General features: G+C 46.3%; 3 protein-coding genes and 1 long non-coding RNA gene across 6 annotated transcripts in view; 2 read left to right on the top strand and 2 right to left on the bottom strand.

Annotated features, from left to right (window-relative positions):
• Window positions 1-56: 56 nt before the first annotated feature.
• On the bottom strand, window positions 57-11891 carry LOC147185952 (DENN domain-containing protein 11-like). Of its 3 annotated transcripts, XR_015099155.1 has the most exons (10): window positions 9961-11889; window positions 9093-9192; window positions 7734-7892; window positions 6804-6960; window positions 6591-6729; window positions 6373-6504; window positions 1927-2077; window positions 1764-1832; window positions 1158-1536; window positions 57-1023 (listed from the first exon to the last, which is right to left on the bottom strand). XR_015099155.1 is itself a non-coding variant. In XM_086102839.1 (9 exons), exons 1-9 carry the CDS (start codon window positions 10319-10321, stop codon window positions 1341-1343), a joined length of 1464 nt encoding a protein of 487 aa, XP_085958965.1. In that variant the 5' UTR covers window positions 10322-11889; the 3' UTR covers window positions 57-1340. The 3 variants fall into 3 exon arrangements, 1 of the variants encoding a protein (XP_085958965.1); XM_086102839.1 differs by having other exon boundaries at window positions 57-1536; XR_015099156.1 differs by lacking the exon at window positions 57-1023 and having other exon boundaries at window positions 1458-1536; window positions 1927-2063; window positions 9961-11891.
• arl1 (ADP-ribosylation factor-like 1) lies at window positions 11811-14318 on the top strand. Its single transcript, XM_086102842.1, has 6 exons — window positions 11811-11883; window positions 12412-12549; window positions 13120-13201; window positions 13271-13382; window positions 13471-13649; window positions 13726-14318. The coding sequence occupies exons 1-6, from the start codon at window positions 11880-11882 to the stop codon at window positions 13754-13756; spliced, it is 546 nt and encodes a 181-aa protein (XP_085958968.1). The 5' UTR covers window positions 11811-11879; the 3' UTR covers window positions 13757-14318.
• The window catches only part of utp20 (UTP20 small subunit processome component), a 21810-nt gene continuing 13323 nt past the window's right edge, over window positions 14319-22805 (bottom strand). Inside the window, exons 37-59 of the mRNA XM_086102834.1 lie at window positions 22333-22473; window positions 22129-22266; window positions 21912-22051; window positions 21749-21831; window positions 20551-20864; window positions 20337-20476; window positions 20089-20245; window positions 19250-19348; window positions 18994-19161; window positions 18758-18924; window positions 18510-18657; window positions 18017-18133; window positions 17775-17945; window positions 17578-17709; window positions 17102-17362; window positions 16833-17015; window positions 16625-16756; window positions 16373-16505; window positions 16047-16231; window positions 15647-15964; window positions 15128-15254; window positions 14920-15065; window positions 14319-14616 (exon numbers count right to left, since the gene is read on the bottom strand). Of these exons, the coding sequence (XP_085958960.1) occupies window positions 14461-14616; window positions 14920-15065; window positions 15128-15254; window positions 15647-15964; window positions 16047-16231; window positions 16373-16505; window positions 16625-16756; window positions 16833-17015; window positions 17102-17362; window positions 17578-17709; window positions 17775-17945; window positions 18017-18133; window positions 18510-18657; window positions 18758-18924; window positions 18994-19161; window positions 19250-19348; window positions 20089-20245; window positions 20337-20476; window positions 20551-20864; window positions 21749-21831; window positions 21912-22051; window positions 22129-22266; window positions 22333-22473 (3756 nt within the window). The 3' untranslated portion in view covers window positions 14319-14460. The remainder of the gene's footprint in view (window positions 14617-14919; window positions 15066-15127; window positions 15255-15646; window positions 15965-16046; window positions 16232-16372; window positions 16506-16624; window positions 16757-16832; window positions 17016-17101; window positions 17363-17577; window positions 17710-17774; window positions 17946-18016; window positions 18134-18509; window positions 18658-18757; window positions 18925-18993; window positions 19162-19249; window positions 19349-20088; window positions 20246-20336; window positions 20477-20550; window positions 20865-21748; window positions 21832-21911; window positions 22052-22128; window positions 22267-22332; window positions 22474-22805) is intronic.
• Window positions 17898-20547, top strand: LOC147185950 (uncharacterized). Its single transcript, XR_015099157.1, has 3 exons — window positions 17898-18186; window positions 18778-19056; window positions 20128-20547. It is a non-coding gene; the product is annotated as an uncharacterized LOC147185950 (long non-coding RNA).

The following is a 22805-nucleotide window of genomic DNA, read 5'->3' as shown; positions in this document are numbered from 1 at the left end:
CGGCCAACATTCAAACAAGAGAACTGCGATTTCCTCACAGGCGGTGGGGCCACTTTTTATTTCTGAAATGGTTGACAGTAAAATAAATAAATAGTTTTAACATGAACCAGAGTGTCCCCTACTGCTACTAGTAAGAGGTTTGCTTTAGCCCTGTAAAATTCGGTCGGGGAAAACAATGAGGCTTTACTGGATTGGAATTCCTTTTTAGTAAACATTCATTTGATCCAGTGTTCAATAGTTATATGTAGCCGCAGGGAAACTACAGTGGTACTTTGACTTAAGAATGCTCTAACTTGATGTTTTGTTAAGAAAAAAAGTGGGAGAATACGGCTAACCGTTGTGTTTATGGCCACTCAGCTGTAAAACAAAACCAAAACACAATTCAATGTTTCAAAGTGAAACGATAGCAGTCACTCATCTTTTAAATCAAATGAAGGAGTTTTATTCAAATTTTTTTTTTTTTTGGTCAAGCGCTACACAGAGTAACTTGGTCTTTGCTAAAGGTCTGCTAGCTTAACGATAACGCATCATAGGAAATACTGTAGGGGGGCTAATAAGATAAGATAACCTTTATTTGTCCCACATTGGGGAAATTTGCAGTCCACAGCAGCAAAATTGGAGGGGGGGGGGGGTAATGAAATTAGCATTAATATTGAAGTCAATTTAAATCTTTAAGAAAAAAGTTAGCATGGTAGCATACTGGCCCAAGTCATTTGTAACTTTGTCCTTGCTAAAATTTCTACTTTTTTTTTTTTTTGTTGATTTCCATTCACGTCAGTGGGGCAAGATGATTTAAGATATGAGTGATGGATGCGAAACAAATGACATTCGTAAGTCAAGGTACCACGACAGCCAGCAGAAAACGACTTAGCTTCCTCTCCAAGGGCCTGCGTTCGTCTTGATTAGTGTTCCAACCCCAACTGGACGTTGGACGCGGAGGCTCAGCTGGCAGCGTGCAAAATAAATCCGTGTCGACGCCACTTTGAGCCCGTTGAAAAGATTTCAATTTGGTCTCAGCTATGGCTAAGAAGAAAAAAAAAACAGATGCATCCTTCAACGACAGTGTTCACATTTTACAAATGAAATGTTGATTTGTACATAAATGCTTCAACTAGGCCTGCAGGAGACCCACATGGGAAAGGCAAAACAATATTTACAGAACGGCAGGCTGTGTTCACCGGTCATGCAACACAGTATCCAGGTTGGAGTGGGCGGCGGGGGTTGCTCGACCCACTGGCAGCAGAGGAAGATTAAAAAATATATTTCATAAATAAAAATGTAATAAATGAGGAGGTGGCTATTTGCGGCCGAGAAGCCATCCCGAAGGCGGAATCGGCGTCTCAGCTGCAGCAAAGCTGGTCGGACACCAGCAGCGCGTCAAAACCGTAGATCTCCAGCAGGTGGAGCAGGAAGAGCCGATCGCCGTGCGGGTCCAGTCCCATGGCCCTCATGCTCTCCGTGGTCAGCGTCGGGTCAGGACTGGCGGCCACCTCGTTCAGTGTCTGAAAAATCCGGTTGTTCTGCTCCAGGAAAAACCTGAAGTCAAAATATATGTTGCAGTATGTGCACGCTTTTCGGATTAAAATATTTGACATGAACCCTTTTCGGGGACAGCGGTCATGACAGTGGACAGCTGATCATGTCATCAGGTTACTCAATGACATAATGACCTTGTCCATCTGCCCGCTTCAACAATCAAATGCGACAGACGTTTCTCGACCCCTGCATCCGACTCATTTTTTTTTCAATTCGTGTGACCTTACAGAATAAAGAGATCCTCTTCACTGGACACGCAGTCGCCATTCTCCTCCTGAGAGTACAACAGCATCTTCCTGCGACAATGCAAATCATACAATCGGCATTCAGTATGACTGATGATGACATATACCGCGATGGGATTTTATTTTCTTTTGTTACATGACACACCTTTGCTCAGTGAGCTTGCGATACTTCTCCCGGTCGGCGGTGCTGATGCGGAGCAGTGGTTTGAGACCCTCCCTGCAAGTCTTGACGTTCTGATTGTCCACGTAGACGTCGTAGAGATCCCGCTTCTCCTCGAAGATCTTTTCGGTCGTACCTGCACACAGTAACCATGTGGGTGTGCAAAAGACAATACAGGGGACCGCTGTAGTTCGTGAGTGATAGGGACCGGGCTGGCTCGCCAATCGCGAAAATCCGTATATGATGACGGCCACTAAAATGCGATTCAGGGGGGGAACATGTTTCAACACTCCAAAATTCTTCAACCTATGACATGCATTTTCCAGGAAAAAGCAGCGAGCAGTTGGGGGGGATTCGGGGACCCCCCCTGCCCAATAGAAGAACTAATAAAAGTGAATAAAAAAAACTGTCCTAGTGTTTTGCATGTTATTTATAGAAAATGTTATTCTATTATCGTAAATGTCGCAAATATAAAAGGTGATTAATATATTTGAATCATCTGAACAAATTTTTAATGGTTTTAAACATCTTAATAATTCATCCATCTGAACTGATTAATTATACTTTACTTCAAATAAACCCCTCCGTGAGTCGTCACCATACCGTGGTGGAGGGGTTTGTGTGTCCCAATGATCCTAGGAGCTAAGTTGTCTGGGGCTTTATGCCCCTGGCAGGGTCACCCATGGCAAACAGGTTCTAGGTGAGGGGCCAGACAAAGCACGGTTCAAAGACCCCTGATGATGATTACAATGAATGGATCTAAGTTTCCCTTGCCCGGACGCGGGTCACCGGGGCCCTCCTCTGGAGCCATGCCTGGAGGTGGGGCTCGTTGGCAAGCGCCTGGTGGCCGGGCCTACACCCATGGGGCCCGGCCGGGCACAGCCCAAAGAGGCAGCGTGGGTCCCCCTTCCCATGGGCTCACCACCCATGAGAGGGGCCAAAGGGATCGGGTGCAATGTGAGCTGGGCGGCAGCCAAAGGCGGGGATCCTGGCGGTCCGATCCTCGGCTGCAGAAGCTAGCTCTTGGGACATGGAATGTCACCTCTCTGGCAGGGAAGGAGCCCGAGCTGGTGTGTGAGGCAGAGAATTTCCGACTGGATATAGTCGGACTTGCCTCCACACACAGCTTGGGTTCTGGTACCAGTTCTCTCGAGAGGGGTTGGACTCTCTTCCACTCTGGAGTTGCTCACGGTGAGAGGCGCAGAGCAGGTGTGGGCATACTCATTGCCCCCCGGCTCAGTGACTGTACATTGGGGTTCGCACCGGTAGACGAGAGGGTTGCCTCCCTCCGCCTTCGGGTGGGGGGACGGGTCCTGACTGTTGTTTGTGCATATGCACCAAACAGCAGCTCGGCATACCCAACCTTTTTGGAGTCCTTGGAGGGTGTGCTGGAGAGTACTCCTGCTGGGAACTCCCTTGTTCTGCTGGGGGACTTCAATGCTCACATGGGCAATGACAGTGAGACCTGGAGGGGCGTGATTGGGAGGAACGGCCCCCCCGATCAGAACTCGAGTGGTGTTTTGTTATTGGACTTCTGTGCTCGTTACGGATTGTCCATAGCGAACACCTTGTTCAAACATAAGGGTGTCCATATGTGCACTTGGCACCAGGACACCCTAGGCTGCAGTTCGATGATCGACTTCGTGGTTGTATGTTTTTGGAGACTTGGGTATGTTTTGGAGACTCGGGTAAAGAGAGGGGCAGAGCTGTCAACTGATCACCACCTGGTGGTGAGTAGGCTCCGATGGTGGGGGAAGATGCCGGTCCGTCCTGGCAGACCCAAACATATTGTGACTGTTTGTTGGGAGCGTCTGGCGGAATCCCCTGTCAGAAGGAGTTTCAACTCCCACCTCCGACAGAGCTTTTCCCATGTTCCAGGGGAGGCGGGGGACATTGAGTCCGAGTGGACCATGTTCCGTGCCTCTATTGATGAAGCGGCAAATCTGAGTTGTGGCCCCCAGAGGGACCCCAGAGGCAGCTGACGGGTATCGACTGGCCAAGCGGAACGCAGCTTCGGTGGTCGCCGAGGCAAAAACTTGGGCGTGGGAAGAGTTCGGTGAGGCCATGGAAGCCGACTTCCGGACGGCTTCGAGGAAATTCTGGTCCACCATCCGACGTCTCAGGAGGGGGAAGCAGTGCACCACTAACACTGTGTACAGTGGAGATGGGGCGCTGCTGACTTCGACTCGGGACGTTGTGAACCGGTGGGCAGAGTACTCCGAAGACCTCCTTAACTCCACCAACATGTCTTCCTTGGAGGAAGCAAAGCCTGGGGACTCTGAGGTGGGCTCTCCTATCTCTGTGGTTGAAGTCACCGATGTGGTTAAAAAGCTCCTCGGTGGCAAGGCCCCGGGGGTGGATGAGATCCGCCCGGAGTTCCTCAAGGCTCTGGATGTTGTGGGGCTGTCCTGGTTGACACGCCTCTGCAACATCGTGTGGTCAACGGGGAGAGTGCCTCTGGATTGGCAGACCGGGGTGGTAGTCCCTCTCTTTAAAAAGGGGGACCGGAGGGTGTGTTCCAACTACAGAGGGATCACACTCCTCAGCCTCCCTGGTAAGGTCTATTCAGGGGTGCTGGAGAGGAGGGTCCGTCAGGAAGTCGAGCCTCAGATTGAGGAGGAGCAGTGTGGTTTTCCTCCCGGCCGTGGAACAGTGGACCAGCTCTACACCCTTAGCAGTGTCCTCGAGGGTATGTGGGAATTCGCCCAACCAGTCTACATGTGTTTTGTGGACTTGGAGAAGGCGTTTGACCGTGTCCCTCGGGGAGTTCTGTGGGGGGTGCTTCGTGGGTATGGGGTACCAAACCCCCTGATACGGGCTGTTCGGTCACTATACCACCGATGTCAGAGTTAGGTTCGCATTGCCGGCAGTAAGTCGGAATCGTTTCCAGTGGGGGTAGGACTCCGCCAAGGCTGCCCTTTGTCGCCGGTTTTGTTCATAACTTTTATGGACAGAAATTCTAGGCGCAGCCGAAGCGTTGAGGGGGTCCGTTTTAGTGGCCTCAGTATTGCATCTCTGCTTTTTGCAGATGATGTGGTACTGTTGACTCCTTCAAGCAGGGCTCTCTAACTCTCACTGGAGCGTTTCGCAGCTGAGTGTGAAGAGGTTGGGATGAAAATCAGCACCTCCAAATCTGAAACCATGGTCCTCAGTCGGAAAAGGGTGGAGTGCCCCCTCCGGGTCGGGGAGGAGATCTTGCCCCAAGTGGAGGAGTTTAAGTATCTTGGGGTCTTGTTCACGAGTGGGGGCAGGAGGGAGCGGGAGATCGACAGGCGGATCGGTGCAGCGTCTGCTGTGATGCGGACGTTGTATCGGTCTGTCGTGGTGAAGAAGGAGCTGAGCCAAAGGGCGAAGCTCTCAATTTACCGGTCGATCTACGTTCCAACCCTCATCTATGGTCACGAGCTATGGGTCGTGACCGAAAGAACGAGATCCCGGATACAAGCGGCTGAAATTAGTTTTCTCCGCAGGGTGTCCGGGCTCTCCCTTAGAGATAAGGTGAGAAGCTCGGTCATCCGGGAGGGGCTCAGAGTCGAGCCGCTTCTCCTCCACATCGAGAGGAGCCAGATGAGGTGGCTTGGGCATCTGATTCGGATGCCTCCTGAGCGCCTCCCTGGTGAGGTGTTCCGGGCATGTCCCACCGGGAGGCGACCCAGAGGAAGACCCAGGACACGCTGGAGAGACTATGTCACCCAGCTGGCCTGGGAACGCCTCGGGATCCCCCGGGGAGAGCTGGAAGAAGTAGCTAGGGAGAGGGAAGTCTGGGCTTCCCTGCTAAAGCTGTTGCCCCCGCGACCCGGCCCCGGATAAGCGGTCGAAGATGGATGGATGGATACTTCAAATAATAAAATAAATGTCCCAAATGTATTTATATGAATAGGCTTATTTTAGAATTTATTTTACAGAATTTCTTTTTTCAATTTACCAAACATCGAATTAAAAAAAAAAGAAAATATAATGTACTGTATATGTGTTTTTTTTTTTGTTATTGACTCTAAACATATATCATGCTGGATGCACAGACATCATTGTTTATTTCTCTAATATGATATTGTGTGATCACAAAATAAAAAATGCACCACAACATTTTGACTGGGCATTTTGTTATTTTTTTCATTATTTACAGTAAAAATATTGACCAAATATTAAATATCAAATATGGAGTACATGTAAAAGTATGTACAGTATACATATGTGTTTGTGTATGTAAAATTGTATTTGTCTATTTAAATATTCATTTAGAATTAATATATTAACTAATCGTTCGATACATCTAAAACGGTTTATTTTACTAATGTTTATTTTTTATTTTTTTAACAATCGACATCATTTTTCAAATCAGCTTCATTAACCAATTTTATGACCCAACTTAAAATAAAAGGCAAAATTAATGTGGGCATCAACTGTATGTTAGCGTGACGTTTCACTCACATGCCACATAGGAGAGCTCGTTCTCCAGCGCGCTAATGTCGGCCACGTTGACGTAGAAGAAAGGCCTGAACTCGGGCACGGCCACGCCCACTCCCGGGATGGAAATGTTTGCCAGGCAACAGCAGCAGTACACTAAGATGTGGGGGGGACAAGAGCGATAAAACACACACCGAGTGTCGGGTTTTTTTAGCTTTCAAAAGCCAGCTGTTTCTCCGCACCTCGGTAGCAGACCACGCCCACGGGCGGCGGAGAGAAAATGAGGATTCGCCGCCGCAGCAGCGCCAGCTTCCACAACACCATGATCTGCTCGCCGAAGAAGCGGATGAACTGGGACATGCAGCCTGCCGGGTGGGTGATCTGGCAACAACCTCTTTAAAATGAGAGAGGTGGGAAAAAAAATGCAGAACCGGGGGTTGTGGTGGGTTTTTAACCTTCATTTCTGGATGCATGCTGTGGTTGATGGCGACCCCCCAGGCACTGATAGGGCAAAGTGAAACGACGTCATCGCCGCTAGGGAGCAGCAGTGCCCTCTTGTCCTCGTAGAAGGCCTCCAAAGGAGAGTAGTGGCCTGGGGATTGAAGTTGGAGCCTGGCTCCGGAGCAAAAGAAATAAAAAAAAAAGCACAGTCAGCGGAAAAACAATGACATCCTTGCTGCAGTGAAACATGAACAGGTTTTAGATTTGTGAACTGGAGGACATCTTGAACTAGCAAGAATCGGACAGAGTTTTGTATATGCGTTGATCAGGAGTGTTCATTTTTCACAGAGGATAAAGAATATATGACTGTGTACTTGTCCTTTCACCATTTAAAAAACACGGTAATATAAGATGCTATTTAGCGTTAGCATGAAGGGCACGGACTCAAAGTCTATGTGCATCTTTGTTTAACTATAATTTAGGTCTTGCTAGACAAGAAACTTCAGCTGAGAGTGAGAAAGAAGCAAAACTAACAAAAATATTCCACCAGATGGCGCCAAAGTACTTTTATTGTTTTGGCTTGCGCATGGGATGGGAATCAGTGGCAGGTCTTATTTGAAAGATGTTTGGATTTTTCGCTTTTGTCTCCCAAAAGATTTTAAAAAACCCCTGCTTGCTTCCAAGGCTGAGAACGCCCCACTCCCCTCAAAAAAGGAGAGAGGAAGGGTGGACGAGAAAGCATCCACAAGATGTCAACTATTTTGTGAGCAACAGGGCGCTCTTTGTGAAAAGAGTGGATGAGTAAGGCACGAGTGACTGGAGGTCACAGAGTTGAGGAATCGTCATGAGGGAAAGTCAAGACGAATTTCTCACCATAACAGAGCACTCTATATTTCAACCTCATCTTTAAAATGAAAAAGAAATCAAAACCTAAGGCATGATACCTGACTTGGTGCTCCAGGAAGCTCATGTAGCGGTAGAGCAAAGTGTAGGAAGGCGACAAGATGCCCACCGACTTCATCCTGGCGCCGCGCTCCGCCGTGCTCTCCACCGCCATGTTGGCGAAACAGGCCAGGCCGAAGTAGGAGCCTTTCCGGAAGTAGCTGGGCATGCATGGTGTGTGTGTTGGGGGTTGGGGGGGAGATGGGGGGGGGTAGATAAAGCCTGTGAATCATGGAAGCAACGGCAGGGCCAGATGGCTGAGCTGCTTTTCTTTTATTTATTTATTTATTTATTTATCTGTTGGGATTTTTTTTTTGTTTTTGGGGGGGGGGGGGTTGGCAACACATTCTGCTAAGAGGAAGATAAGAGGAAGTACATTTCCACAAATAATATATCCATGTTTGATGTCTTTTTCAATCTGTATTTATTCCATTCAAATTGAATGACCGTATTTTCCGCACTATAAGGCGCACCCTAAAAGCATGAAATGTTCTGTGTGTCTTATAATTCGATGCGCCTTATATATGGATCAATATTCTGATTTCTTGGACGTAGAATTTTAAATGTTATGCAAAGCGCTTTGTTACAGCTGCAGCGGTTGTTGAAAGCGCGATATAAATAAAGCTATATGTATTGTATACCCTTTAGCGTAGCTCCTTCTAGTGGATGCATAACGCAACCGCAGCCACTTTTGTAGCTTCTATTCTGTGCGGCTTATAATGTGGTGCGCCCTACATTTGAAAACTGTTTTAAAATAGGCCATTCATTGAAGGTATGCCTTATAATCCGAAGCACCTTATAGTGCGGAAAATACGGTATACTAGCGGGAAGATGTAGCATGTCATATAGTTTGGACAATGTGTAGAAAATGTTTTAACTGTATTTAGGAATAAATTCTACATTTACTGCTGCTGAAAGGAATATGCAACATTTCGGCTTCTTTGTTTTGTATTGAATGAAATTAAACATGTTGGCTTCATTTCCGATTAAATTTTCAGTGCATTTGTTTATTTGTTTTAGTTTTTCTTTTTGAATTATTTCTAAATGTGGCCCCATTAGCATCGCGGTCTGTTCATAAAATATTGTAAAATAAAACCCCGCCACATTTTCACAACCTACTTGGCTATTTTTAACCCTTTCAGGGACAGCGGTTACTACAGTGGACATCTTATCATGTTATAAGGTTACAGGGTTAATGGAATTCTGCCAATCGAAAAGCCGCATCATTTTGATAAAATAAAAATCTGACAAGGTAACGGCATGCCGTATACTTACAATAAAATACGAATGAAACGGTGACAAAATATTGAAACTCCCAAATTGTTGATCAAATATTGACATGCAAGTCGGGAGCCACTTACATGAAGTCTGTGGTGACTCTGTGGGAGCCACTGGCGATGGCTTTAAACTCCACTCCTTCCAGGTCCATATCCTTGGGTAGGCACCACTCAAGCATGTTTCCTACCACAGACACACACACACGCACGCAAATCATGTCAACACAACACGGACATGCGCGTTCGATACCCTGAAGGTTATGCGGCAGCTGGTTCCATTTGTGAAACTGGAAGATATCAGAGATCTTGATTTGGTAGACCTGTTTGGTGGATGGACTATTTCGGCAAAGGAGATGTGTTCGCCGCCAGACATTGAAAGAAATTGACTTTTTGGTCTGAGTTAGTTAGGAAAAACAACATTTGTTTCCTTTCGCAATGATTGTAATTGGATGAATACCCAGCTCACATAAATAAGTTGAGTAAAATGTTATTACAGTGAAGATGAGGCCTTATTACGCCCACTGCCCTCTGTCAAAAAAAAAAAAAAAAAGTACAAGCGCCCAACCTCCGTAGAGTGTCCCAGCTGCCTTCTGCACAGAACCAGCCGTTTTATTTTTCATTCCTGTGGATCAATGAGCCAACTTGGCTGCACTGATTCACAAGAAGCCCGAAAACAAAACAGACAACGTCACAGTTTTAAGATTACGAATTATTTACTGATTTTGTCAATCCAAGGCCAGGTCATAAAACAGGGCCACACCTGTTTGAGACATGCAGACACAGATTTTTCTCCCCATGCATTCGCTGCGATTTGTTTTGTAAGGAATAGTAAAAACATCGTATTGTTTTGATTGGTAATCATGAAAAGTGAACATAAATGTAGTTTTAACACAGATATGGGGTGAGCCCAACGAGGTGTCTGGCCAAACGTCTTGCATATTTGATGTCGCACCTGTTCTCGTGTTGAACGTAACCACAAAAACCGACACGATTTGATCCTTTTCCTCCCACGTCACCATCCGATCTTCCAGCGGCACATCCCCGGGTCCTGAATCCGAGGGATGTTCCAGCGCGTCGGGGCGCCGTATCGCATCCGCGCCCGCCTGAGTGATGGAGGTTGCGGGCGGGGCGCCGCAGCCGTCTGGACCCCCCGGAGCGCCGCTCCACCCAAGCTCCGGCGCGGAGACAGCCGGCGGACCGCGGCTGTCGGAGGGACTAGCTAGCCGGTCCCTGGAGTCGACACCGGTGGGCTTCTCCGCGGACGGGACCTCTTCCCAGTCCAGCAGAGGGGCTCGGTCCGACCGCTCCCCCATCCCGTCTGCGTCTCGCCGGGGATTGCAACCGATGTCTCAGGCGACAGGCGCCACCAGACGCATCCGTGGACGACGAAGGCTCAAACCCGCATGTTCGACTTGTTCGGGTTGCTACAAAAGGCTTTCATTCTGTTGCAGAGTTGCAGCCGGAGCTCACAGTGAGGAATATTCCTCCCAGGGAGAACATAAAATTTGATGCTGTTGAGAGAGGGGCAACTCCTTCGCTCAGGCTCGAGTTGCGTTCACAAGCAGACTGTTAAAATTCCCTTCCAAACTGTTCAGGTTAAATGTGACACAAAGTCATAACCTTCCTAATTCTTTTTACCGTTAACTTTAAATGATGCACAGAGCTACAACAGTGACGTTTTTTTTGCAGAAGATAAAGAATATATGCCCACGTATTCTTTTTAAATTTTCTGTCTATGTGGATTGCTTCACCATTTATCTTCAAATATCTGTTGCTTAAAGTGTTATTGCTACTTTCATTAGCCTGCTGACGGAAATTTGATTGTGTTTTCGCATTAAACTAGCAGATATTGAAATATATCTGACTGCATCACAATTCAAGGTACTACTGGGTGAGTCATTTTTGGGGACAGTGTTAACCATGTTCAAGAGGGACCGTGAACTGCTTCTAGTTTCATTCCATTTGCACAGTGACAGTACCGGTCACATGTTTGGAAAAAGCCTCTTGTTCAGTGCCCGCCCCCCATTCCTAAACACACCTGAATTGTAGCTTCATATTTAATTGACAATCTGAACAAATATTTATTTGGCAAACAAAAATTGTTTAGAAAAACAAAGTTTTATAATTTAGAGAGAGATGTAATCCTTTGAACGCAGATTTTATTTTTCAACGTCTTCTCCGCAACTCCCGAACGAACGAGAACACACCTTTTTTCCGGCTACTCAAACACTTCCTGGTTTCCTTCAGCCAATCAGACAATACAGTATCAACATAAACTTGTTTCAGCAATTATTAAACGGAATATAACCTAGGTAACTGTAACACCAAAGAATATAATGCTCAAATATAAAATGAAAACGATTAATAATTTAACATAAGCTTACACATATATAAATCCAAAAGCAAAGAGACGTCGAAAAATACATATTTTTAGGATTACTCGTTCATTTATGAACCGAAGGCACTCTCTTTAAATCCAGTATTAAACATTTCGACGAGATCTGCGGTCCATCGTACAGATAAACATTGTAAAGATATCGTGTTAACAAATGCTTGCAAGCGGTTGTTTACGATTTGGCTTCTTGAACGTGCACCGATTAACATACAACTTTTTCCGACCAGCGGCACTTTCGACGAAAACGTTTTTTTTTTTAAAATCTTTTTTTTAAACTTCAAATCTTGTCGATGCTTTATATTTAAATGTAGTTACTACAAAGTAAAAGCATACATTTTATGTACGACATGATAGGTCACAAAGTGAAAACGCGGAAGGAAGCTTACGATGAGGGTCGGTGACGTCATCCAATACACGTCACCACACGGAAGCTTTCAGATCCAACCTGCGAGACGCTTCCTTTGGTCTGATCAAAAATGGGTGCGTATTCTGAAATACAACCAAATTCACATTTCTCAAATAATTTAACCATTAAGCTGTTGGAGTTTTCGTAAAAACTCACGAAAGCTTGTGTTTTGTCCTGCTTGTCGACTTCTAAATGGCCCCCTAACTGATTTTGCTAAACTGGCTAAAGCTAAAGCCACGTTAGCTCATTGCAATATTTGTCTTTGCGTGCAGTGGACAATTCAAATATCACCGATCTAACCATTTTAAGCCAAAAACGTCACCCAAGTGTTGCACACTTAGCAGCAAAGTGACAGCTTGTGTTTTTTCAACATAACCTTACCTGGCTAGTGTTGATCAGGCAAACGGTGGCTAACCAGTCAAGCCGGCTGCATCAAAGCTTCCGGAATGTCAAACATTCAAACAAACATGTTATTGTCAAATAAAGTCTTCACTTTCTCAGCTTTTGCATCAATTTTACATTTAAATTAGCAGTTGTATGATTCACATGGTTGCTTTTTGGAGAGGGGGAAAAAACACAGCAAAATGGGTGTGTACCTCCAGGTGGCTTCTTCTCCAGTCTCTTCTCGGGCCTGTTTGGAACCAGGGAAATGAGGATTCTCATCCTGGGTTTGGATGGTGCAGGAAAAACCACCATTTTGTACCGGCTGCAGGTTGGGGAGGTGGTCACCACAATCCCAAGTAAGTACCGACACTACATTAGGGAAAATCAACTAGTAATGTGCCATGGGAAGACATCCAATTTCACCTTTTCTAAAAAATTATCGATCACCGTTTTTTTTCCCTTATACACCTGGCACAAGTGTGACTGCCAGAAGAATGGAATGCTCGCATAATATCGGAGGACACATTGCAAGCACCACATGGTAGTCTGCGCAGACAAAAAGCATCAGCCTTGAGTGATGCAATAAATAAAATTATGAGCTGACTAACATGCAGAAATAAAGCTGCGCCTGCTTACCTTCAAGGCTGACTCGTTCCTTCTGCACCAAACCGGCTTACTCAAAGGCATTGAATGTCACTCATGTTGTATTGGGGGGGGGACTTTGGAACTTGAGGCAACACAATGCAGCACAGCTCCCACGGAATACTTTCCCCCAGATTTTCTACTACCGTACATACATTTTTGTTTGGCTGGCGAGCCGTGAGCGCTCAATAAAAGATGGGGGGGGGAAACCCTGGACCAGATTACGATCTGCCACACGAGTCTATTTTGACTTTTTGACTCCCTCCGTTGTCGCTCTCGTGCAGCAATCGGCTTTAACGTGGAGACCGTGACATACAAAAACCTGAAGTTCCAGGTGTGGGATCTGGGAGGCCAGACGAGTATCCGGTAAGTATACGGCATTGGTTTGTTATGTTTCCGGCATCTTTTTAAATGTCCGCCCCCCTCTTGTCACAGGCCATACTGGCGGTGCTACTACTCCAACACAGACGCCGTCATCTACGTTGTCGACAGCAGCGACCGTGACCGAATGGGCATCTCCAAGTCTGAGCTTGTGGCTATGTTGGAGGCGAGTCTATATCACGGAGTTGTCATAATCTGAAGCGGTATGCCGTTTTCCTCGTGGTTATTTTTAATTATTATTATTTTGAATCCAGGAGGAGGAGCTGAAGAAGGCCATCCTTGTCGTGTTTGCAAACAAGCAAGATATGGAACAGGCGATGACACCGGCCGAGGTGGCCAACGCACTGGGCCTCCCTGCCCTCAAAGATCGGAAGTGGCAGATCTTCAAGACCTCGGCGACCAAAGGCACGGGCTTGGATGAAGCTATGGAGTGGTACGTTTTTTTTTTTTTTAACGATGAAGACAAATGATAAGAGATGAGTGCGTTTACTGCGGCGTTTTCTCTGCAGGCTGGTGGATTCGCTGAAGAGTCGGCAGTAGAACAGAGGGGGAAAAAAAGACGACTACGACGATGACACGTGCCCCTTTTTTTTTTGTAAATATCCTTCTGTATGAAACCTTGTGACTGACCTCGCTTCCCGTGTACTCCGGCCAAACCTGGGACTGAAAAGCAGAGGCCTCGTTTTCTATTGTCTGCGTGAAAAGCATTGTTCAGAGCGCAGCAGTGGTCAAGGTTACACTTCCTACTTTCAAATCAAACAAAGTTGGGTGCCTTTGGTCAGATTCATTCACTCCCATCACCCCCAGAAGGCTTGTGCGTGTCAAACGAGCAAGAAACGCAATGACACTTTGCTAGGAGGCACCGCATAGCCGATTCTTTACACACTAATGGACCACCGAGTGTTATTTAAATCTCTTTTTGTACATGAGTGAATTGATTTGCCGGTCGTCGCACCACCATTTCTATTGTCGACATAGTTAAAATTATGCCCCCCCCCATGGATTGCAGAGTACAGTTTGATTCAAATTGAATGGCTGCATATTTATAACTGCTTGTACAGTGAAAATGATTCCCAGTAAAGACTTTTGGTGATTGTAACAATCGTGTGATACTTTTTATGGGGATGATTTATAAAATGCTATGCAAACCAAAAATAAAAGAAAAAAAAGGCGGCTCTAGGAGACTCTTCACCCATTGACATGATTCCGCTTTATCTATTGACAAAATGAGTTCCTTGGTTGACTCACTGCACCATGGCCAGGTCTTTGAGCGCGTGGCTACGGTGCTTCTTGGCTTTATAACCAGGCCGCAGGAACTCGATCTTGCGCTTTTTGGCCTCGATTTTATTGAGGTGCTTCTTGACTTTCTTCTGAGCGGCGATGTCGGGGTTGGTCACCGCCTGGCGAGACAAAATCCAACAGTTAACGTGTTGAATTTATTGACATGAAATTGTTCCATTGTTAACTCATTCACTCCCAAAGACGTTTTTAAACATCTTTTCAGACTTGGTCCAGAATTGGCTGGGACTGAATGAGTTAAAATGTGTCACATTTGTGTTTGAAGGGGACATTCCCTGGAAATACAAAACCACACTTGAATGTCATTTCTTATTTTTACGAAAGGTAAATAAATAAAATCTCATTCCTGCAAGGAAAAAAAAAAAATCAGATTTTAAGTCACGTTAAGCCTGCGGTGGCTTTACCTGCATGGCTCGTTGTCGCTTACGCGCAGCCCGCCTCACTGCGAACTGCTTCTGCACCGCCGAGAAAGCCAGCGAGAAGGTCTCCAGGCCCATCTGTTTCTTCATCAGCTCGATCAGCTCCTGAGCCAGGTTCTTCAGTGTCGGGTCTGATGACGACGATGTAAGTGAGCGCCCCCTTCAGGTAGGCATGAAAAAAAACGTGGTTTACCTTGTTCTGCGTAGGTGCTCTCCAATTCTCTGTAGAGCGGCGCGATGATGGTGGTCAAATAGGGGCCGAGTCGCTCCTTGCCGAGGTCCATTGCGATTGCTCCCAAGAATTTAAAAACGCAGGTTCTCTGTAAATAAAAGGGATGGGAATGTTACAGAAACTCGGCATGGTAAAGTGTACCTTTTTTTTTTGCTTTAACAAAAAAAAAAAAAAAAAAAAAATGGTACTACAGGATTTTAGGAAAGTTGATTTTACATTTCACAACAGCTGCAACAAAGCAAACATTTAGCATAAAATAACAAAACACAACACAGTTTTCAATATAATATGTGTAGAGGTTTCAAAATCGCTTGAGAACATTTCTTTTGACTCTTCAGTTGTCAGAAAAGTAGCATTTGAAGGAGCCGGGCTCCATTTTGTCTCCTCAAAGATTGGATGTCTTTTTATTCCTACTCAACTTATTGTGCGATACCAAAAGTGTAGTGCATTGAAATGGATTTCCAGATGCTGCTTTGGTACCTTCAGTGGAACTTTGGGATTATGTGCCGCCTCCCTTTTGGCCATCAGTGACAGCTTTTTGATCAGCCACAGCAGCGACGGAGGTTTGTCGTCCTTCACGTCGTCCGCTTCATCCTGCTCTTCCTCCTTATCCTCCTCTTCCTCTTCCTCCTCGTTCGCCTCCATTTCCTCCTCAGGGGTGATGATGTTCGACTCGGGGGAGACCAAGTAGATGTTCTTGCCCACGAAGAGGAGGTTTTTGATCACCTGCTCGCCAGACTCCGTGTCCAAGAATCTGGACTGCAGCTGATGGCAGAAGGCTAACGCCAGCTCTCTCATCTGCAGAAAAGAATGACGAGAGGATGTGAGAAGAGGATATTACAACTCTGGGGGGGAGACTCGACTTGACATTGACCGTGACCTTTTTGTCCAGATTGCTCGTGATGAAAGCGGCGGCCACATTCGGGGGTGATTTCCCGCCTCCCTGCGCTCTCCACGCCGCAACCAGCTCCTCTGCCTGGTGGGCAGCGAAGAGCTGGCCGAAGAGCTGCGAGGCGGTCAGCCACACCCAGCAATGAGGGTGGCGCAAATGGCCTTCGATGTGGCCTAAAAAAAACGACAGCGGATTTTAACTCATTCAGTACCAGCCAATTCGAGACCAAGTCTGAAAAGACGTTTAAAAACATCTTTGGCAGTGAATGAGTTAATGTGATTGGCTTGGTGGCAGCCGTGAAGTGGGCGGCTTACCCCAAATATGGGCGAGGGTGTCAGGAGGTTTGCTGAGCTCCAGGAAGCCGCAATGTTTGATCAATTTGGTGACAAGAGTGAGGTAAGTGAACAGGAGCCTGTCCGCTGCCCGCTCCTCCTCCTCCTCCTCAATCTGAAACGACGTGAAAAGTCATAAAAACAGGCTTCCGCTTGACCCCTCTTGACATTGACAGGTACGCCGAGGCTATTCCGTGTCACATTTTGACCCGCGTCTCCATTTTAAGATCGTACGTCTTCGTAGTTGTCGGGGTTGAGCTCCTTCGCCAGCAGCGGTAGCAGGCCATCGAGGCGTTTGGCAAAGTTCTCCTCTTCCACCTCCACGAACAAACCGCAAAGCTGAGCGCCCAGACGCTTCAGGCTCACCTGCACCACAGCAACCTTTAACGACGCGCTCAAATATGACCAAGCGTCCACCAGATGAAAAGTCAAGCTCACGTGCCTTCTCTTCATTCAGCCAACTGCTGACGAGGGAGAACAAAGAATTCTGCTGGTTGACGTCCACCTTGGCCAGGAGGTCCTTGATGGCCATGGCGGCCATTTTCTTGCAGCGCGCAGAGTCATCGTTGACCACCACCAGGGCCAGCGGTGCAAAGAAGATGTTGCTGTACCTCCGCAGTAAAGTCTTAAGAGAATAAAATCCGGCATGGCGAAGAGTTAACACAACCTGTCAAGATTATTTCGGATTAATTGCGCAGCTCGAAAAAGTACCTGAGGGAACGTCTGGAAGACGTAAGCGAGCATCTCCAGCGCAGACTCCCTGCCCGTGTCGTGTTCATACGCCAGCTGGGCCACAATGAAGTCCAAGTGGTGCTGCAGTTTCTTCCCCAGTGGGTAGTCCAGCAAGTACTTTAAATAGATCTGTCTGCAGTGCACTCGGATCATGGAGTTACTTCCGTTGACCGACAGCGTGGCTACTTTCCTCATCAGCGGCTGCATCTCGGGAACGATGAGCTTCCGCGACAGAATCGCCTGAGACAAGTCGGTGAGATTTTAAATCAAAGCGTTCCTGGGTCGGGATCCGACTAACATTTATCCCAACGTTCACGTTTTTTGTTCTTCAATGTCTGCCGATGATGACACGAACTATGTTGAAATTTTCATTGAGGCCAAAAGTAGTGCTTTGACACAGACTACAGGCGCCTGTAACCCTTGAAGGGGGCAAGAATTTTCACTTTTACACGTACCTTCAGGAGGCCGAAGGCAGTCGCCCGTCGAGACTGGTCATAGATGTCCTCCTCGGCGTATCCCAGCAGGACCTGCAGTTGGGGCTCGGAAATCCTGCTGTCCTTCACATTTTTCACCAGTATGGTGATGGTCTGAAAGAGACAACAAGTATGGCGAATACAGCACAGAATATGACAAGTCGTAAAAAATTGCCGACCTTAAAGCAATTCTGGACCAGGACGTAGTTCTCCCCACGGGCGGCTCCGGCCTTGGAGTAATCCTTAAGCAGGACAAAGAGCTGCTTGGTCAGCTGATTGACATTCTCCGCCACGGCAGGCAGAGGGAACTTCAGCACCCACGTGAAGGCTACCAGAGCTTCCGTGATCACCTAATTAGAGGGTGGAAAAAAGGAATTCAATTCTGGAAGCCAGGTTGGGTCAAAATATGAGCTGCTCCCACCTTGACGTGCATGGAGGTGAGGCATTCAAGCAGCATCGGCACAAAAGGGTCCAACATCTCGAGGGCCGACTCCATGGATGACGTCACTTTGGCTTTCTTCAGACTCAAATGGAGCAGCTGGAGAACATGAGTGATTATCAAGACGACCAAAAGAGGCGGACTATGATACGGTATGTTTTGGTTGTGTCAGCACCGTTTCCCAAACTTTGAGCACGGCACACATTTCATACATTAAGAAAAAAAAAAGTCAGACCTCCAATAGAAATACAGCGATAACATCGGAAGTGGAATGCAAGGAAATTTCTTCCTTTAATTTTTTCCCCCTCTGCGCTCATTTTTCTGCCTGGCATTAAATGTCACTGGCAAAAATACATTGCAACGAACCCTTTCAGGGGCAGCGGTTGCTACAGTGGACATCTGACGTTATCAGGTTACAGGGTGCATGAAAGGCTTGAGTAAAATTGGATCATTTTGTTCTGTGCTCGCTCCTTACCTTAAGACCCGCATCCACCAGGATGTGCATGTTGGTTCGGCGGCTGACGGGAGCTTTCACACCGCCCCTCTTTGGAGTGGGTGGCAGGAGTAGGCAGCTAGGAGGGGGGAGTCGCGGGTCAGGTGGAGGCTTTGCTGAAGCTTTGTCCCTAAAAAAAATAAATAAATGAAAAACACACACATAATGAAATAAAATGAGAATAAATTAAATAATCAAAATGTAGACATGTCACTCCCTGTCATTCATACTTGTCTTTCTTGGTGAGCAGAGGCAGGCTCTGGCTGATAAGACCGTGGCTCAGCAGGAGGATGTCAGAGGAGCCCATGCCCGTATTTTCCAGCAGACCCAGAACCAGGCGCCGCAGAACTGCGGCAACGCGGTTACACACCTTCAGACTCTTTGAGTTCTCCAGAATCTGCAACGACAGATTGAATAAACAAACGCGCGCAGTGAAAAGAGCACAATCCAACCGGACTGCGCCCACCTCTTTCAACGGCAGAACGAGCATGGTGATGCTCTCCTTGCTGCAAAACTGGGCCAGAATCTGGTAGGAGTCCATGCTCTTGCTATGCCGTGCCTCCATCAGTTTCGAGACGATGCCCTTCACCTCTTTCTCCTCGGCGACGACGCCAAACAGCTCGTTGTTGAAGATCTGAGCGGTGCAAGGAAAAGCCAATGAATAAAAACACAACGCGCTCATACGCAAGTCCGAAGAACGAGACTGAGCGCTTCCTTCTTACGTTGATGAGCATGCTCATGCATGGGTCCAGGTCACCACTTTTCAAAGTTGGGCTGAGGGCCAAGAGCAGCTGGTACACAGTAAATGTCAGAACGTGGACCTGGGAGACAAATACACACAGAGAAGATGAGATGATGGAGTTGCTGCTCTCTTTTGGGGTGGACATTTTTTTTACGCTCATGTTCAATTTATATAACAGATGGCTCATTTCTAAATTATATTAAAAAGCGCATCAGGTTATGATACTTTCTTTTTTTTTTGTAATTTTGACCAATAAAAAAAAAGATGACATTTCAGAAAAAAGCCACCTGTTGCTGAACCCTAAATTCATAAATATTACATCACATATTATAGTTATCATATTACTAATATTATTATTCTGAAAACCTGATGCGCCAGAGAGAGAAAAAAAAAGAGGGCACATTTGGAAAAAAAGAGTGTCGACCAGTGTCATTATTTAATCAATTATTGTTTTATGTTTATTTTGCTAAAATGCGTATTGTATTATTCGCAATAAATATATCAAAAATATATATACAGAAAGAAAATCAAATGCAGTGGAGGGACTGATGCCTCCCACAAGTCGCAAAAATCAGCAAGTAACGACACCCCCAAAATGGTTGAGAATTGCCCACCGTTGCCACAAGATGGTGGCAAACCAGCACATGAAGCTCCTAAACTAACCTCAACATAGTTCTATGGCAGCAATATACCAGGAGCAAAACTTTTAAATGAGCAGCAGGAGAAGCTGTACAGCTTAACTAACCCCCCAAAAATGCAACAAATATTACAAGACCAGATAAAAGGACATAACAAGCGTTGACATGAATTAGTTTATACCTGGTAGCCTTTCATGAGGATACCCTGCATCTCTTTCAGCATGTACCGCAGGTAGCGGCAACCCAGCGTCTCAAGGATCTTCACCAGCGTTCCCCTGGCAACTTCGCGAACCTCCTGGAATCGGTTTCTCAGGACCACGCACACCTTGATCAGGATCCTGGACGGCAAGCAGAAGAAGACGCATTGACCCTTTCAGAAGAGGACACATTGAAGCAAAGAGCGCAAAAAAATAAAATAAATGGGGATACCCTGGCAGGTTGGCCTCCATGATGTGTGGAGGAAGAGTTTGCATGAGTTTGATCATGGCGAAGGCTATCGGGATGTGCGCCACTTCTTCTTCCTTCACCTCCTTGGATTTCACCGCCTTGTGCTCATCGTCACGTTTCACCTAGAGATTCGCAAATACACACTTTGCTGCCATTGACGGCGATTTAAAAAATAAATACATTTAAAAAATCATACTTTGGCGTTGAGACATTTTTGAAGGCGAGGCAACACGCTGCTCATGACGCTCTGCTGGATGGTGCTGATGAGCGACTTCAGCTCCTGTTGACTCTGCGGCAGACCACAGGAAACCACCACGGGCTTGGGAGCCGGGGGTTTCTTGGCTTTAGCGGCGGTCGCTTTCTCGGAGGAAACTTGTCCTTCATCCAGCGTTTCCACGGCGACAGCTTGCAGAGAAGGTTTGCCATCGATCTCCATGGCCTCCTCATCGTCACTCGACTCCGATTGTTCGGCTGCGGCCTCTTCCTCGACATCCATCGCAGAACTTGCAGCTTCATAAACAAAAAAAAAAAAACTATTGAAGTGAACCCTTACTGTGAAACTCCTCCACAGCGAAACCTACATGGGCGAAAATACCCCCTAATGTGAAAACATTTTCAAGCATGAAAGCTCCCCCTACGACGAAAAATCCCCCTGTTCCGTTATACGAAATCTTTTTCTCTGCTCTTGGCTCGCGACGAGATTCACTACAACGAAAACAAGCCTTCCGCAAAAGTCGAATCCAACAGCGACCTCTACTGCTTCGTTTGGAAACAGCAACAGCAACCACTACACTGGTTTACACATGCGCAGTAGTCCAGGAAGTATTTGTTATCGTTCGTTTCAGACGCAGCAAGAACGCTGAATTGCTAAAATGGCGACAAAACGGACCTTTGGATGTCAAGCAGCTAAGACAAGAAGAGCTATGACGCTGGAGGAGAGGGTAAAAATGAAAGACAAAGGAAGCAAAATAAAAAACATTATCCAAGAATTTGAGAAGTGTTGGGAAGCAAAAGAGTATAAATGACTTATTAAAACCAACAAAGTGGAGTGATTAATATAAAATAATTATATGTTAATGTTAAACAATATCAAATGAGTGTATGCTCATATTTATGCACTATGTACATTATTGGAATAAAAATAAAGAGTACACATATATGGTGCGTGTGTGTGTGTGTGTTTACATCTGAGATAAAATTTGCGACAGTGAAAAACCCCCTGTTGTGAAAAATGTCTTGCTCCAAACATGATTTCGTTGTCGAGGAGTTTCACTGTATTTATCATGGGGAATACTCCAAAAATATTTACTTCTTAAATCCCACTTAAATTATTGTTTTTTTTTAATGAAGAAAAACAAATTCAACACATTGTACCCCTTTTTAAAAGTTTTCACCTTCTTTGGCTTTAGCAGCTTCCATCTCTTGGGTGAGGGTCTCATGGTCAAAGTGGAATGCCTCGAGGACTTTGACGAGCAAACTGGAGGTGACAGGACGACGACAAAATGAGAGGAGTTCAAACGGAATATGAAAATAAGAATTCGTTGAGTGGTCACCCACCTCACAGCCAGCTTCTGCTCGACCTGCGACGTCTGCAGGACGTGAACGAAATGCTTCAGGTAGTACAGGTACTTGGACCAGGTCAGCCGGCGACACACGGCGGCCACAATGTCCACGCACGCCGTTGTCATGTTCTCGCGCTGCCGTGCACCACCAGGAAAAAAATATTACGAGACAAAAGTCAAATGCATTGTGAGCGTGACGACGCGAGCGTCACCTGCAGCATTTTCTCGTCCATCAGGGCCGTCAAAGCGTAAGGCATGATGTAATTCTGCAACGAACGCGGCGACAACACCACAGTGCCCTCAGTTAGCTGCTTGGCTAACTTCCTCAGGGCTCGACCCCGACGGTGGATCTAGAGGAAGACACACACAAACGATAAGAATCTCAAGAGGGAAGATGGATGTAAAAGATTCTATACCTGAATGTGCTTCATGTGCTCGAAGAAGTCCGACTCTGGGTCGTTGTAGTCGGTGAGCTGCACCATGTCACGGAATTCTTTCTTCGTGGGGAAGGTCTTCACCAGGCAGGCGAGTACGTTGGTATATTCGTGCTGCACGCTCTAACATAGAGAAGACGGTAGACTTTGATTCAAATGCTCACTCCCCACTACAGGTTTTGGGTCTTACAGTTTCAAATATTTCAGGGTTTCTGCACGTATGAGAAAATCAAATGTAATACTTTTGGTCATATATAGCGTTAAAAGGAGTGTAAAACATTCAGTCGAGATTTATGTTGAGGTCATTTTTCCGGCACTAGGCAGCATTAGCACTTCATGTTGGACGCTGTACTTTTTTCTTTACGAATTAAGAGGAAATTAATTGCAACATGAAGGATGTCAGAAACTCCCATTTTGTTGAGTGTAAATTAAGTGTCCCCAGTCTCCACAAATGT

This window comes from Hippocampus guttulatus, chromosome 22 (assembly GCF_054856545.1).
Source record: "Hippocampus guttulatus isolate MCC_2025c chromosome 22, RoL_Hgut_1.0, whole genome shotgun sequence".
NCBI classification, from domain to species: Eukaryota; Metazoa; Chordata; class Actinopteri; order Syngnathiformes; family Syngnathidae; genus Hippocampus; species Hippocampus guttulatus.
Note: the sequence above shows the minus strand (reverse complement) of the source record. Positions and strands in the feature narration are given on the sequence as shown.

Coding starts and splice junctions, on each gene's coding strand:
- LOC147185952 (XM_086102839.1), bottom strand. CDS start 10,321: ATGGGGGAGCGGTCGGACCGAGCCCCTCTGCTGGACTGGGAAGAGGTC. Junction 9,193..9,960: donor TACGTTCAACACGAGAACAG/GTGCGACATCAA, acceptor TGTCTGTGGTAG/GAAACATGCTTGAGTGGTGC. Junction 7,893..9,092: donor AGAGTCACCACAGACTTCAT/GTAAGTGGCTCC, acceptor ATGCATGCCCAG/CTACTTCCGGAAAGGCTCCT.
- arl1 (XM_086102842.1), top strand. Junction 13,383..13,470: donor AGCTTGTGGCTATGTTGGAG/GCGAGTCTATAT, acceptor TTTTGAATCCAG/GAGGAGGAGCTGAAGAAGGC. Junction 13,650..13,725: donor TTGGATGAAGCTATGGAGTG/GTACGTTTTTTT, acceptor TTTTCTCTGCAG/GCTGGTGGATTCGCTGAAGA.